This window comes from Salarias fasciatus, chromosome 12 (genome assembly GCF_902148845.1).
Source record: "Salarias fasciatus chromosome 12, fSalaFa1.1, whole genome shotgun sequence".
NCBI lineage: Eukaryota > Metazoa > Chordata > Actinopteri > Blenniiformes > Blenniidae > Salarias > Salarias fasciatus.
Window position 1 is genome coordinate 12,315,008 of NC_043756.1, and position 16,021 is coordinate 12,331,028.

The following is a 16,021-nucleotide window of genomic DNA, read 5'->3' on the forward strand; positions in this document are numbered from 1 at the left end:
AAAGCGTTCTCCAACAGACAGCAAAACTCAGGAAACAGACGAGCGTGGTTCCTGCAAATGTAAAAACAAGTAAGAATGTCTGAACGCGGCAGCGCATTACCTGGACTGTTGCTTTTGTCGGCAGTATTTACTTTGCTCGGTGTTGTCAGATAAACGCGTGTTTTGTTTCCTCCAGATTTAATGTTAGCTAAAGGCTTAGTCTGGCTTAATGTCCGCGTCAAGACGGACACAGAAGTGTGTTTTGAGTGATTTGTTGTCCAACATTCAGTCAAGTGAGTCTTTTACTCATAAACGAGTATGTTCGTGTGTCTTTTTAAGTCTGCCTGCCGTGCAGCGTTTTGCATTTGTTGAACGCACAAATATGTAGCTTTGAAATCATAGTTTCCTTACCTTCCCGTAATATTTTTAACTTTCAAATGAAATAATAATAGGACAACAGCATCACTCGTATGTAATGTATGAAAATCTAAATATTTATTTAGTTGTTCTTTGGGTTCTTCCCAATCAAAGATGTCTTCAGAAGAAGAGGAACCATCGAGTCCCATTCTCCCCAAAGACTCTGACCGGGGAAGCTCCGTGTCCTCTGAGCTTCAGGTAATATTTTACAACATCATTTGTAAATTCACATGAAGCTTTTTGAGTAGCTCTTCTTTGCTTTCCCCCTTTTGATACATACACCATATTCCATCACTGATAGATGGGACAATAGTTTTAAAGTAATCACAATACATTTGAAATAGGTATCTTCATCAAACAAAGCATAACTTTTTCTGCATGTGTATCCTATTATGACTTCCAAGCCTCATATTGCCAAATATTAACACTCAAGACGAATTTTGAGCTTATATATTAACACTGTAAGAAACTCTCATGTAACTTTTAAACTGACTTCACGATGCCATTGATATTCCATGTAGATTTTGTTAAGTTTACATCAAGATAGAATTATACCCCATTTTTCATTTTGCGTATTTCTCCTGTATCAACAGGATGAGTATGAGGAGCTGCTCCGCCATGCTGTTGTCACCCCAAAACTTGAGGCATTCACCAGTGCTAAGCTAAAGCCACCGAGCACCTCGCATCTTTCTGTGCTGGCCCCTGCCCACCAGAGTAAAGATTACACACAGTCACAGCACCTGTCTGGTAACTCGTGTTCCGATGTTGGGCCCCCGTTCACATAAAATCACAGCTCAATAAGCTGTTCTGACAGAAGCTCAGCTTGATCCCCGCCTGATACTGCTTCCATCAGATGATCAGCTGTCAAAAAGGATTTGGCATCACACAAATTTGGCTTTATATATTTAGTGGTTAAACCAGCCTAACAAGCTAGCTATCAGCCTGCCACAGTATACCCTCTATCTCTTTCCCCTATGATGCCCACATCTTAAACAGCCCATCAGTCCTTCTTCCTCAGTTGCGGCTCTCATTGGAAGCTCAGTGCTTTAACTGTCACGGAGCGGTGCACAGGGATGTAGAAAGCAGACAGGCTGATTGGTAAGGATCTCCTGGCACGCTGCCCGCACTGCTCTTTAGACTGCAGGCTTTCTCTTCCCCCTGCAGAATTTAATTAAGGTATTGACATAAATGCATTCTTGGCCACGGTGATCTTATTCAGCACTCTCACCATCTCATTTTGTGTTCTTGAGCCATCTTTTGCATTCTGGCTTTTACATTTTATTTTTAGCTCTCATCACTGAAATGTCTTGGCAAAAGGTATTTTAGCAGCATCTAATTTCAGTCTTTTTTTTTCGCCATTGCTTTTTACTCTCTGATTCATTCACTTGCTGCTTCTTGTCTCCTATCAGATCCTGAAATTAAAGATGGGAGACATTCAGGAAGGAGTATGAGATCGTCACAGTCCTCTCCCTTAATTATTGAGCCCTCCACACACTCAGGAGCCTCTCATGGTAACCCCAATTAAAAAAAAAGCAACAGCATTAAATACTTTGGCGTTGTGTATTTGTGAATGAGTGAGATTGAAAATGTCCAGACGATCAGTTTCCGCTGATTTCATTTATCCTCAGCGGTACTGTCCTCTGTGGATTTTTGTTTTTGTGTCTTTCAGCTGAGAGGATGGAAGGTCAGTCGTCTGGCAGGGCGTCCGCGCTGTCAGACGCCGCCTCAGACAGGTTGCACGTGGCGTCTGAGAGGTCGAGGCCAAGCAGCCCGGACCCACTCGAGTTTGCTGTGTCAGAGATGTTTATTTCAGACGCAAACATAAGCAAGATGGAGAGCATTCTGGACACGTGGAGCAACAAACTGAAGGTTCCTCTACCTCCTCAAACTAAAGCATGATCCATCCGCAACCAGATACTCTGATCCATGATTAATAGATGAGCACCGTTTAAAACTCTGAGTAGTGTTTTGCTTACTGTTGTATCGAAATATTTGTTTCTTTTCTGTTGCTCTTGAGTGCAAAAGAAGAAAAATAAATATGCATACCGTTATATATGATATTATAAATGCATGACTGAAAAACATCAACATATGTGAACTCAAAGTGCCCACTCTTCCTCCCTGCTGATTCGAGATTACGAATAAGAATTACACATCACTCTGTTCTCAGAAAGGAAAGAGGGCAAGATCAAAAATTCCAAAGGGGAGTGTGTGTTACAATTATGATAGCTTTTTGGAGAGAATGACAGCCCTGCTGTTCAGGAGACCAGTGACCTTTTAATTGTGTCCTCCACTGCAGTGATTCTGAGAGGTGGGTCGTTCCATGTGGGTGTTCATCCTGCCCTTTTTCTCTGAATTTCTACGATTCATTCATGAAGAGGACATTTACAAGCAGTCTTCTGTTAAGCTTTAGTGACATAAAGAGTAGAGCTCGATCCACAGAACAGAAGCAAGGACAGGCTAAATAAAGTTGAAATAAAAGTTACAAACCTTTAGCTGGTAGAAGGAACTTTTCTGGACGTGGGGCATGTTTGTCATTATTTTGTTGCTCCTCACATATGGGGCTGAAGCCAAGCGCTATCTATAGAAGCTTAAATTTCACTTAAAAGAAACTGCTGCTGCGGATGTCTCAACGCATGAACTCAGCAAAAAAGGATGAGAAATGAAAATTTGGGCTTCAACACTCTGCTGTGGGTGGCAATCTGTCTGGAACACCTGTTCACATAATTTAAAAATGAAGTGACGCTGGCTGTACAGATGCCTGTGTTTGCTAAAGCAGTGTGATGAACTCGGTGTGACTGTCCTCCCCTCTGTTCCCTCATTAGTCCAACGTGCTGATGGAACTGCGGAAGTGGAAGCTCGTCTTCGTGGAGCAACACAAGCAGGAGATGATGAAAGAGCGAAGAAAATATGAAGCCCAGGCAGCTGGTCTCAAGTCAGAGCTGGATAGCCTGAAGGAGCTGCTGCACACCTACGAGACGTCCAACCAGAGGAAAGACGAGGTGACTCCACGTGTATCAGTCTGCCTTTTCCCCTGACGTTATTCAGTTATTGAACGTTGTAGCGAGTAAGATTCCATCAGTAGCATTTCCTTATATCTTGTGCACAATTAATTTCTTGAGCTGTTATTGAAAGTACTTGCTGTCTTGTATGTGAGAATATTATGTAAATTACAAATTATAATTTTCTTTGCCTAAATTCTATAATCCATATCTCAGCGATGAGCCAAAAGCCTTATATTATATTGTCTGTCATGTTTTGCAATAATTTGTAATGAGAAAGATAAGAACCAATTTTTTCTTTTTTTAACAAATTGTACATTGTGTCCCCTCTCAGGTAATCGGAAACCTGTGCCATGTTTTAGAAAGACAAAAAGAAAAGCTTGAAAAGATGAGGGCCTTCACCCACTGGAGACTTCAGCATGCCGAGGCCAAAGAAGAGGTACAAATGTGGCATTCTGCTGCAGTTTGGTTTTGTTTTTTGTTATTTGTTTTGCTATTTTTGCCGAAAGTGTGGCTGAACCTGCTCATCCGGATGGAATTACTACCGTATCAATATTATCCTGGTCTTCTGGTTCCTGCCAGGCTCACGCCGCTCAGGTAGCACGGCAGCACTACCACTTACAGCTGAAGAAGAAGGTCTGGTTAGGGTGGCGCTCTCTGGTCCAAAAGCACTGGAAGGACCAGGTGGAGAAGGCGTGCCGTCTGAGGGCTGAAGAGGTCTGCACTCGCTTGTCTGCTGACTATGAGGCCAAACTGGCAGAGGTAATGAATAAATTATGTTTAATTTTTCACTTCATGTTCATAAAATGTTTTATCAAGTTTTCTTTTTAATTGAAATGAACAAAACTCAGCCTTGCAAAGTGGAAAAAAAACATTTCAGAATTGCAAAGAAACTGTTTGCTTTAATTTATCTCCTTTTTTTAAATTGGTGAATAATTGTGTGGTATTCCAAAAGTTATGCTGAGTGAAATTTTGATATGCTTGAGTCATTTATTGTTATTTTTTTTAATCACAAGCACATTTGTAAGCACTGTTTCACAAAAAAATAAATGCTATTTGTGAATAAAAGATAGATGTCCTGTGTCTGGAAGTGGGAAAGAGGACGTGACGTGTTCTTATCTGTATCATAAAGGGATGATTGATCGGGCTGCCGCTGTGTCTCCTGTCTCCACAGCACTGTGAGGCTATAGAGAAGGCCCAAGCCGAGATTCACAGGCTCCGAATCGAGCGAGAGCAGTATGAAGAATCCATGAAGAAAGCCTTCATGAGGGGAGTGTGCGCTCTCAACATGGAGGCCCTCAGCATGTTCCACGGTCCAGAGGGGAGGCAGGAACAGCCTCCACTCACTAATCAATATGGTGAGTGACACAATTACCAGACAAGCATATTTTTAGAGGAATCCGAGTTCATCACAAGCCCCATAAATAGAACCCCGCTCCGTATGAGGGACTATCATCGTATGTGAGCCTTGCCTCTGTGCTGTATTGATTCAGCCCAGACTGACACTGCGAGGGGAGAAAAAAACCGAAAGCCCATTTCTCCAAAAGAGTGAAACCACGTGTTATTGACAAACGCGTAGATTTATGAATGAGAGGAGGGAAGCGAGTCTTTCGAGGGCTGGATCATTTAATGGAGTGATGAATCAGTGGACGCGCTTTGTGCTGACTGAGCCGTATTTACAACCTTGATGTGACGCTGAAAGATAAGTTCAGTAACACCTGTGTAACATTTTTTGAAGTATGTGATTACTGTGGCTAAAATAGTGCGTTCTAATAATGTTATTTTCAAATCATAGTGGTAAAATTAACTGACTATGACTTTAATAATTAACCATTCCCACTGACACTGGACAAATCTGATCTAAATCTAGATCTTATCAATTTATTTCTCAGGTGCTGAATTGTTACCTTTCTAATATGATGCACCAGATGTCAGGATGTGTCACAATGAGTAGCAATTCTCCCGCACAAGCTCAGCCAGCTTTTTTTTATTGCTCTCATAACTGATTAGGTTGAATCTCAGTGCTTTTAACTCGTGGGGAAGAACTCTACCATGGTCCTCTGCTCCTCCATCTGCCGCTGTGTGAAATGCATTTTATTATCATACGATTGTTTTTTTAGCTTTATTGTTTGAGTATTCTGTTTTGCTGCTTTCCAAAAGAGACCAAGACAAAAATTCAACCTGAGATTTGAAGAAACGGTGAACTTTCTGTCTCTGTGTAGATCCCCTGACCACCCGGGATGAGCCGATGTCCACATCAGTCTCTCATCTTCAGACGCATCCCACCTCTTCCTCACGCTTCAGCCCTGTCCACCCTGACCAGCCAGAGCCTTCTCACAGCGAAGCTGATGAAGCAGTGAGATGCTCACATTTTTTATTGAAAAACATATTTGTAATCAGACTATCAGCTTTGGAATTAACTAAACTTCAGACATTGTCTATTATTCGTGTTTTTCTCTTCGCTGATCTGTTTTTCCATTCAGGCGGGCTCAGGCGCCCACATGTCCCGGGAAGAAGTCTTCCCTTCCACGATGGTGCTGCACACCTCACTTCCACTTGGAGGCATTGCAAGTTCCCACAAACAGGTGATCAAAAATGAAGTGTGTCTCAAGTCTAGTGAAATATCTGTTTGTGGCTGCCTGATGTTTTAGGAGTTCCGAACAAATACCGCAATCTAAGAGGTTTAAATGGTCTCAGCAAGCTGCACGTCTCAGCTCGACTCTATCACCTACATTTCCAGAAACCTAATCCCAAAGAGTCTCTTCCACAGCAATCATGTCTGTGATGAAATATTTGTTCCAGGTCAGCGGTCGTGTTGTGACAACAAGTCAACAGAAGCCCTCAAAGACCGTGACGGCTCGCATCACCGGCCGCGGCGAGGTTAGCAAGGCTGCGCGCAGCAGCCTCAACGTGATGGGGGTGGCTCCTCCCATGAGCTCCGTGATCGTCGAGCGCCATCATCCCGTTACCCAGGTGTGAGCACTGTGCCTCAGGACCGTCGGTCTCGAGTTGCTGCTCTGTCTAGAGAGTGTGAGCAGATAACTAACCTCCCGTGGCTTTTCCTCCGCTTTTCTTCCAGCTCACCATCGGACAGGCCACAGCTGCGAAGTTTCCTCGCTCCTCCCAACACGCGTCCACCGCTGGAGCCAGAGGGTCGTCGAGAACACACGCCAGCTCGTGCCACGTTCACTCCATAAAAGTAGTTGACTAGCTCCACTCAAGATTTTGTCGGTTGGTGCCCTTTTAATCTAGGTTTAACATGTTTTATGCAACAATCCCGTGAATGGCGACCCAGATGTTAGTTTCTGGTTCATTTTACCTTAATGTCAGATAATGAATCTGCTCAGCAATTTCAGTTTTTATGGATAAATGGCACAATTTCCTGAGCAACAGGATTTTTCTCAGGAAACACTAAACAGACAGATGTTTGAACTGGAATATGTAAATGTTTTTAATTATTACATATTTGACAGTTTAGAATTGCAAAACAGTTTTATTTTCTATTTGAGTTTTCCTCTAAATTATGCCCAGGTGAGTACTGTAATGCATGAAATTACATATATTTGTGTAGTGATCCATGATGTGGCCACCAGCAGTTTGTTTACTTTTCAAAGCCGAAGCCATATGCTTTATGATCAGATGCACAATCTTGTTTTTCAAATAAATTATTTTGCAGCAGACTGCCTGTTCAAGTCAGTATTTGGCAGCGAGTTACACACCGGGTTGAATTATTCAGTCGATTTGATGAAGTGCTCATCCTCATGAAACGCAGCAGCCTTTATTGCTGGAACTCTCTTCCTCCATGCGAATCTTATCTGGAAGACAAAATAAGATCTTATGTGGTAAATGTTGACCCATCCAAGTAGGTCCTGCGTATTTGTGCTAGAAGTAGGTTAACTAAATCTACCTGCAGCTTTCCTGTTCCGTGTGACAATGAGGCCGTGGTACAGGTCTTTAGCAGGACTCCTCTGAGCCAGCTCCTCCCCGTGCAGCCAGATCAGCAGCATCCTGTTCCCATGCTCCCGGTAGCTGTGCTCGCCTGCAGACCAGCAGGTCTTCATCACACATAAAGTCATCATGAATCTATATTTGCAACATTAGGAGAGGCCTTACAGAGTCAGACACTCATACTCAATGCTGCGTCGATGTGTGTGAATGGTGGCACCTGTCCACTGCTCCTCGATGGCAGATATCTGGTCCTTCGTGAAGCCCCAGTGTCCTGCCAGTCTCTTCCAGTCTCCCGGCTTCAGGAGCTCGTAGGCCAGACGCCACGCCATCGAGCGGAGCTGCTTGGTCTCGTTCCGGTGGTCAAGTTTGAACGTGAGAGGATACTCGCTGGGAACACTCTCATTAAGCTCAGGGTTGGCCTGAAAGGGTAATTAAATCATGTCAGCAAGTCTGATAAAGGCCACAAGCTCCGGAGAAAACATAGGCATGCAAGGCGATTATTGGCAAGACACTAACACACATAAGTGGCAATATGAATGCCAGGGCTGCACGTTTTAAAAATCAATAATGGAAGTGAATCAGGCATAGCTTTAATTAAACTGATAGTAAGATGTTCCTGATGAATGAGTCTTCTTTTTTCTTTTTGAGTGGACGTCTAACAGCATTAGAGTAGATTCAGCTAATTGAATATGACCACGGGAAATTAATCTCTTGGTATGAATGTAATCATTGATTTCCAAGCCTCAGAAAATGGACCGTGGCACACATGAAATTGTGAAAGTGTCACTTGTCACTGGTTTATTTCTCACCTCTCTCCAGGCGTAGTATCTTTCTGCTTTGATGATCATATCTACAATAATCACCTCATTTGCTCTGGCAGCAACGCCCAAAACTGTCTTGTCCTGCTACTCCAAATTCAGCATGAATGATGGAAAAAGAGAAATCATAGTGGAGAAACATGACATTAGAAATAACGTTTACTGGCAACTTAATCAGAAATAGTTTTTGCTCTTTGGATGGCTAGGTAATGTAGTACAAACTATTAAGAATAAGCATTAAAGAAACTGTATACTTACTCTGTCCTTGAGCGTGAGATCGACCCTCGATTTAAGAAGCATTTCTACAACTTCAATCCTGGCAACTTCTGCTGCCAGATGCATGGCAGTCTGGGACCTCTGGAAGTTCATAGAACAATACAATGTAGTACAAGCTGACTAGTTTACTGTGGTTCAGATGTGATGGCGATCCAGTACCTTATCTCTTATATTCAGGTCACAGCCAGCTTGCAGAAGAGCGTGGATGACAGGGATGTGGTTTTTCCTCACTGCAAGGTGGAGCGGTGACTCTAGTTGCTGGAACAAAGATATGCTGTTACATTTAAAAAAAAAATAATTGTGTGTGTGAGTGATCTGTACACCCAGAAAACTGAAGGAGTGTGCTGCTGCCACCCAGCCTGTGTGTATTCACCTGATTTTGAAAGTCCGTATTGGCTTTGTACTTCACGAGGAGCTGGACCAGAGACGTTTGACCTCTCTCAGACACAGCATGCAGGGCGCTGCATTTCTCCTACAGAGAAAGAGCAATTCAGCCGCAGTCCTGCATTCAGAAATGCAGCTTATTTATCAGGTGCTTCATTGCTGGCCTGATGATTATCTCTTCAACAAAAGTTATCGTTCTTTATTGTTAACAGGCAAAAAGAGCAGAGATTAAAATGTTCCAGTTAGTATTCTACCGCTGTAACGATGTCTGGGTTACAGCCGGCCTCCAGCAGGGCTCTGACACACTCTTCATGACCGTGATCTGCTGCCTGGTATAAAGCCGTCTCCCCGTCCTGAAAGACACATTCATATAAAGAGGAATCATTAATGCAGTGTACATGAGTTTGTGACATCTAGTGATAAAATTGCATTTAACTGTCCTTCTAAATATGTAAGAGATCAAAAAATCGCTCTCTAAACAAATAGAAAAAAATTCATTCTCCCTGTCCAGAAAGCATTTAATCAGAAACAGCAGTTAAAATTTAGTACAATTTATTAGCCAGTGCAGGGGTTTAAACTAGAGGACAACGTGTGTTGCTGGAGCCGTAACCAGTGCATGTTTGATACATCTTAATTGATCCAGAGGGGAGCCAGTATCCAGCAGTGGATTAGCTTTTGTGCAAACTCTGTCACAAACCAAACCCTGATAGAGAGAAAGTTTACACTGATTGTCTACCATATTGACTTCATCCCGAGTATCAAAGCTCTGCAGCAGCAGCTGGACCGCGTCCAAGTGGCCGTTCCTGGCAGCTAAGTGCAGGGGTGTGTCGCCTCTCTGGCAGAAGGAAAGGGAGGAAAAACAACTCGCATCAAAGACTGTTTGACTTTGAGTTTCCTTACAGATGTGACACACAGAATGCCCCTCAGACAGATGTGGGAAGAGCAATCCACACACACGCACCTTGTCAGGCTTCATGGTGGCCATGTCGTATGTATCCATGAGCATCTCCAACATCTCAACGCAGCCGTTCTTTGCCGCCTGTGCAAAAGCCCGGTTTCCTGACTGGAATATCACAATTTGGAAAAGCATGTTTACTTCATGTTCCAAAGCAAAAAAGTGATTTCTGCTGCTGTTTCCTGCAGAAGTGGTGCCTCTTCTCTGTGATACCTGATCCTCTTTGTCCAGTTCTTTCATTTGAAGGTCACTGATAATGTATTCTACAATATCCGTGTGGTTGTTCATGGCAGCACAATGCATAATGTTCAGTCCATCCTGAGGTAGAAAAAGCAAAACACAGCTTAAAACAAAATCTGTACGTTGTATTGGGAAACCACTTGAAAAAGTGGATTTTCCACTCTGAGACTTGTATGCAGCAAGGTGCAGAAAGTAATATCAGGTTTCACAGTAAATACAAGACACTTGAAAAAAATCAACAATAGCCTGAGGATGAGCAGGTTTTTTTCTGAAAAGTTCAAAGTAAATAGAAAAGTAGGCCAGGTTGGAGGTTTTCTGTCTGTCAGTTACTAAGAAATAAAGCTCTCTGTGCCTCTTGTACCTCGTTCTCAACCTTCTGCTCGGCTCCAGCCTGAACTAATAACTTCAAGATGTCCAAGCTGCCAAACCAGGCAGCCAGGTGAATTGGTGTGATCCCGTGCTGTCGAGACACAGGAGACGGAATGGAAAGCTGTGCTTACAAGTGAAACGTCGCATAAGTTTCAGTCTGTGGGTTTCAGTCTCGGGATGCAAACATTTCAAACCCCGCTCACCTTATCTTTTTGATCCACCTTGACCCTGCGCTGCAGGAGGAGCTGCACAGCCTCCTTGTTTTTCCCAGCCACTGCGTAGTGAAGGGCTGTCCTGTTATACTGAGGCAACACAATCAATACATTACCCATTTAATAAAGGCTTTTAAAAAAGCAAACAGCTGCTCGTCCAGTGTGATGCGAGAGGAGATGCTGAGAGTGCGCCGTCGCAGACCCACCACGTTCTTTGCATTGGCGTTCATCCCTCTTCCAACAGTCTTCATGGTCTGCACGTCATTCCTTTTAGCCGCTTCCATAAATTGCTTCTCTGCCTCCAGCACTGCACAGCACAATGGGCAGGAGGATTTAACATACAGCTATTACTTGTTTGCATAAATAACAGCTTATACCAGGCCTAACACACACAACCAGACGATGCCACAGCCTCAACGTCCCGCCAGGTAAAGTGGAATGAGCATCTCCTCCTCTAAAGACTTCTCCTATAATTTTTTCCTTACCTGAACACACACCCACACAGCAAATAAAGTGCGGCTTTGTAGCAAGAGACTGTCGTACTGTCAGCATACAGTCGCTTTACGAAGTCGCTAATACTTAAGAATACAAACTCAAGAGCTCTTCTATTGAATTTCCATAATCTTCTCTTTCCTGTTTGTTTTCCACCATTTCTCATTATGTTGTTAAAAAATCCTTGCATACTCACACTCTTCCTTGCTGTCGAAGCTCTTGTCAGCTTCTGTGCTCATGCTTTTGTTGAACAAGAACTCTGCGAACCAGTCAACGGTCTCCTGTTTTATCCACTTCCAGGGACCCAGATCCTCCATTGGAGGGCAACGGCTCCTGGCTTTCTCCCTCAAAGCCAAAGCTGTTCTCTCCATTGTGAAGTTCTTCGAGGAATCCTTTTGTTTAACAAAGACTTATTGTAATAAACAACACAAAAGTCAACACTAGAGGCGAAATACCTGAGGATAAGAACACAGCAGCTGAAAGAAAATAGTGCTTTACCGAGTATTGTGTGGTTCAGTTGTACCCAGAGCACAGCAGGAGATAGAATGGAAGCAGACACCCACAGTCTGTTCAGAGTAATTATGGGTCGACCAGTGTTGACTTTACCAGCTCACGCCCATCACGGGTCTGCCGATAACAATACTTTTAAAATGAGACTTCTCCATTTCCAGCTCGTAAATTACATGACTGCAGCCGTTTTAGACATATTCCAAGAGGAAGAGCTCACGCTGGCCAGGCCAAATGTTTGTTCCAGCTTCAACGTGTTTGTCTTGTGAAGTCAGGTAAGTCGGACATGTAACTTTCCAGTAACGCGTCCTATTTACACAACCCGGTGGAGGCAGTTCGTCGTGTGCATCACTGTGCAGCTCCACACATAAGAAATACACTCAAATCCCAGCTTCTTTTGAACCTGTTGGACGTCAAAATGTTTGAATTCAGGTGCACACAGAAAGGAGGAGTATCCACAGAAGAAATTTCACTCAACATGAAATCTGAGCAGAATAATAATTTATTGGAATAATTCAAATGATAGAAACATTCTCTTATCTTCATTAAAAACAAAGAATCCAGCGTCACCATTGGTAAAATAAATACAACAGGAAATTACTGAAGTATATCTGAGGAAAATGGCCTAATGAATATGAATTTAAAAATCCGCTGACCTCAAGCATTAGGAAAATACCCTTAAGTTACATTTAACACTCATTAAAACAGAGACACCAGGCTGATCTTTAATGAGTCATTAATATTAGACAATGAAATAGACACTGACAGACACCAGGGTCATTTAAAAACTCTCATTACTTTGCTAGAATATAAATATAAATACATTATTTGTCTTTGACATCTTTCATTTAGTTTATGGCTTTGAAAAGACAGTGCAAATGCATACCTTCAGCAATTCCGATGATTTGAAGAGAAAAAACTAAATATGGTTTTTGTGTGCAATAACTGTGTAGGCGGGATTAAGCTGTGGAGTCTTGAGCAGTAAAAGCATGGGGATGGGAGATGAGTGTGTTACTGCCTGCTGAATTCGCTCGCTCAGATGAGGATGTCGGTCCTGTGCAGACGAACGTCACCGGAAAAACCTGTCGATGGTGTTGCAGGGCTGGATGTTTTTTGCCTTCTTCGAAGGAGGAGAAGAAGGTGAATCCCGTCTGTCATGAAGCCAACAAATGAAAATCAACTGAGGTGTAATAAAAAGTAGGCATAAATTCAAATTATGCCTGAAATCTACCACTTATGTAAAGGAAATGATCATATCTCACCTTTTGCTTTTGCCTTTGCTAGTTTTCCTGAGCACAAGATCTCTTCCTACAAACAAAAACAGTCAGTCAGTGGCACAGACAGGAAGAAAAAACAACTCCATAGTTATCTGTTCTCTGACAAGAAAAAAATGACATCCACTGAGAAGGAGCACAATTGCAGCACCTCTTCAGAGACATAAAGAGTGCAATTTCTGAGGCAGGCTTGTTTAAGAGGAAACCAGGGTGCAGTTCATTGTCGGAAATGAATAGGTGAGAAAGTGATTTAGCCATTTCCAAGCCCGGGGCAGAGGGAGCCCCATGGGGTGAAATGAGATGTCTTTTCTCTGTCAGAATCAATACAAACTCCTCACACGTAATGTCACTGACAGTAAATAACAAGGTCAGAGGCCACAGACATCCACCCAAGCAGACATTCCTCCCGTTAACTCAAAGACGTCACACAGCCACAGCTTATAAACAACACCGAGAGGGGAGCATCTGTCATCCTGGGAGACGGAAACATTTTCAGATGCTTCCCGGAGAAAGCAACAGACTAAGAAAATGTTCACACTTACCTTTGATCTTACTGTTGCTGGCTGTGGGTGGATTTTTGGAGGATAATATCTGTCCCCTCATCTCATGTAAGGCTTCCTGGTTCAGACAGAGGTCGACGTGGCGGTTGAAGACTGTGAGGTCCTCGGTTGTCTGGGTCCGCTGACACACCGGGCAGATGAGGACAGGCCCTTCACCGTCACATGACCGGGGCTGTTGCGAGGTCGCGGTTTCGCTGTCCCCTTTGATCAACAAAACCTTTTGAAGATGATTCTCCTCGACAAAAACTCTGTCTGACCCTTTGTTAGTTTTTGGCTTCTCCGCTTCAGTTACAAGCTCCTCTGTCAAATTGTCCGTGAATTCACTTTCTGTTTGGTCACTTTCTAGGTCCACATCCAAAATCTGGTTTGGTTTTCTAGAGCCTTCACTGAGACAGTAATCGATATGCCTGTTGAAGATGTTCAGATCAGTCGTCTCCACCCGCCTGAAGCACACAGGACATGTGAGGGTTTCTGATTTCATCCCACCGCAGCCTGATGTTGATGCTTCTACGGGAGAAACAAAGAAATCATCTGACTGATCAGATGCTGAGCATGCGGGATGATTTTCTTTCACTGGTGAAGGTAAACTCTCTTCAGCAGAAATGCTTGTAGAAGTAGAAGTAGAAGCATCTTCTCCACTTCCTCCCTCTTCTGCTTTGACTCTCTCCACCTGGAGCTGAAGCCTTTTGGCATGAGCCCTTTGAAAGAAAGACTGCTGGGGTCCCTCGGCAGCCTGGCTCTGCTTGAGCTGCCTCTGTTGACTCCGCCAGGGAGCTTCTTTAGGTGTCTGGCACATCTGTGTCACAACTGGCCGGGTTTGGAGAGAGTGATGCTCCTTCTCGGGGTTTTGATGCACACCTGGGGAATTGCCGCTACAGTCTGTTTTGCTTAGCTGGAGGAAGCCAATGATGCTTTTCTGCATCTGCTTTTTATCGTCTGAACCAACGAAGGCAGAAATGCGAACACCTACGAGCAGAAAAACACATTATAAGGAAAAACTTCAAGTTCAATGTAGACTGCAGTGCGTCACAGATCATTTAGATTTATTTCAAACTAGATATATTAATTGATATGTCACTTATATTTTCTTAGAAAATTACCCATGAGTCTCAGTCTGAGTGGCTGGGGGCTTTCATTTTCTATTTCCGTTTTCAGAAGGTCCTTAGCAACGGCGAAGATCTCCTCCTCAGTAGCGACAGCACATGGCAGCGTCTGGGCCTTGGTCTTCACCTCAAAGTTTACTTTCTTAAGCTTCAGCGTTACCGTTTTACCCTTCACGGAAACAAAGAAAAACACACAACTGAATTCAGAATGGCGAAAACAGGAAGACGGCCTGCCTTCCAGTAACCTTCTAATTACCACCATGATCAATGGCACTGACAGAGAGGGCCGTAAATAGGAACAGAGATGGGAATCTTCATAATCTCTCATATCATTGATTGATTTGTCAGAATGTATTTGGTGAGTTTTCATAGTAATGTGATCATCTCTCAGGAAGATACTTCCACAGCTGATAGCGGCCCCTGCTGTCTCTTTAATGGCCCTCCATTTCCTGCAGCTATCAAGGCCACATGAGGACCCAGGCGGGGGGGCGATGGCTGTGCCGGGCTTCACTCCATTGATTCAAGAAGGAAGGGAGAGGTTAAGGTAATTGTATGAGATCCTGTATGGAGTCAGGGTAATTTGAGGTCGAGGATAACATTGTTTTTTCTTTTTTTTAACCATCTTGTACAACACATTTCCTTTCATTTGTGATGCCCATTGATTTTCAAGCAACGCAACACAGAATACCCCAGTAGTTATAATAAACAGTATGCTACATATAGTATCAGGCAAGGTAGGTCGCCAATGTGTTTAAGTCAGTGTTTCCTTGAAAAAAAATAATTCTGTACCTTCAAGTCTTCTTTTTTCAAGTCTGCGGCCAGCTCTTCGCAGAGCTCTCTGCACAAAGACATCTGCTCTTCAGTTTTATTCATTTCCTTGAATGTCCTATAGTTATTCAGCAAAAAGCAGAGATTCAGTAATCAATACACTAAAAAAAGACAGTTTAAACATGTCAGTGTCTTATGACAACAAACCTTTCGATACTCATGCTTTTTCTTTCTTCATGTCTGTAAGAAATCAAAGGTAAAGTAAACTATCTTTATGGGATTTACATCAAGTTTCACCATTTGCACTGAACTGTGTTAATACCTGGGTATGTGTGTGGAGCCCAGGCCAAGAGAAATCCCCATGAAATGATGCCAGCTCGTCTCAGAGAACAACAACGACAGCAGCGCCATCTGCTGGCCTAGATGGGAACAGTTAGTAATATCCAAGGCGTTCAGCATCTTCTCGCTCACCTTCCCAATACCAGAAACCTGGACGAAAAAACACGAACATGCACTTAATGTAAATCCCTTTCAGGCATTTTTTAGCACATAAAACAAACAACAGTTATTACAGTAAACATTATGAAAAGTCTATGAAAATTCAATAATCGCAGAAAGCACACATTCATTTATTTGCATAAATAAATGCATTTATTTTGGTCTGTCATCAAATGAACTCATGAAATAAACTGTTGTGGCTCACTTCAGTGGGACAGT

The 16,021-nt window shown here is 43.1% G+C and overlaps 3 protein-coding genes and 1 long non-coding RNA gene across 6 annotated transcripts in view; 1 reads left to right on the forward strand and 3 right to left on the reverse strand.

Moving 5' to 3' along the window:
• Positions 1-6,882, forward strand: poc5 (POC5 centriolar protein homolog (Chlamydomonas)). 2 transcript variants are annotated; one of them, XM_030104065.1, is made up of 13 exons: positions 1-69; positions 511-594; positions 990-1,143; positions 1,806-1,907; positions 2,066-2,265; positions 3,222-3,398; positions 3,733-3,837; positions 3,981-4,160; positions 4,573-4,756; positions 5,621-5,754; positions 5,882-5,983; positions 6,201-6,371; positions 6,478-6,882. In XM_030104065.1, the coding sequence occupies exons 2-13, from the start codon at positions 511-513 to the stop codon at positions 6,607-6,609; spliced, it is 1,725 nt and encodes a 574-aa protein (XP_029959925.1). In that variant the 5' UTR covers positions 1-69; the 3' UTR covers positions 6,610-6,882. The 2 variants fall into 2 exon arrangements, with proteins under 2 accessions (XP_029959925.1, XP_029959926.1); XM_030104066.1 differs by having other exon boundaries at positions 990-1,110.
• LOC115397645 (uncharacterized) overlaps positions 5,853-16,021 on the reverse strand; it is a 22,066-nt gene continuing 11,897 nt past the window's right edge. Inside the window, exon 4 of the long non-coding RNA XR_003932526.1 lies at positions 5,853-5,865. This is a non-coding gene — a long non-coding RNA (uncharacterized LOC115397645). The remainder of the gene's footprint in view (positions 5,866-16,021) is intronic.
• ankdd1b (ankyrin repeat and death domain containing 1B) lies at positions 6,941-10,997 on the reverse strand. 2 transcript variants are annotated; one of them, XM_030104069.1, is made up of 14 exons: positions 10,807-10,997; positions 10,592-10,690; positions 10,381-10,479; positions 9,993-10,097; positions 9,786-9,887; positions 9,561-9,659; positions 9,079-9,177; positions 8,814-8,912; positions 8,600-8,698; positions 8,423-8,521; positions 8,156-8,251; positions 7,512-7,765; positions 7,306-7,437; positions 6,941-7,213 (listed from the first exon to the last, which is right to left on the reverse strand). In XM_030104069.1, the coding sequence occupies exons 1-13, from the start codon at positions 10,882-10,884 to the stop codon at positions 7,353-7,355; spliced, it is 1,413 nt and encodes a 470-aa protein (XP_029959929.1). In that variant the 5' UTR covers positions 10,885-10,997; the 3' UTR covers positions 6,941-7,213; positions 7,306-7,352. The 2 variants fall into 2 exon arrangements, with proteins under 2 accessions (XP_029959929.1, XP_029959928.1); XM_030104068.1 differs by having other exon boundaries at positions 7,564-7,765; positions 10,807-10,991.
• polk (polymerase (DNA directed) kappa) overlaps positions 12,169-16,021 on the reverse strand; it is a 6,111-nt gene continuing 2,258 nt past the window's right edge. Inside the window, exons 8-14 of the mRNA XM_030104061.1 lie at positions 15,627-15,793; positions 15,512-15,544; positions 15,326-15,422; positions 14,534-14,705; positions 13,416-14,399; positions 12,862-12,907; positions 12,169-12,750 (exon numbers count right to left, since the gene is read on the reverse strand). Coding sequence (XP_029959921.1) covers positions 12,669-12,750; positions 12,862-12,907; positions 13,416-14,399; positions 14,534-14,705; positions 15,326-15,422; positions 15,512-15,544; positions 15,627-15,793 — 1,581 coding nt within the window. The 3' untranslated portion in view covers positions 12,169-12,668. The remainder of the gene's footprint in view (positions 12,751-12,861; positions 12,908-13,415; positions 14,400-14,533; positions 14,706-15,325; positions 15,423-15,511; positions 15,545-15,626; positions 15,794-16,021) is intronic.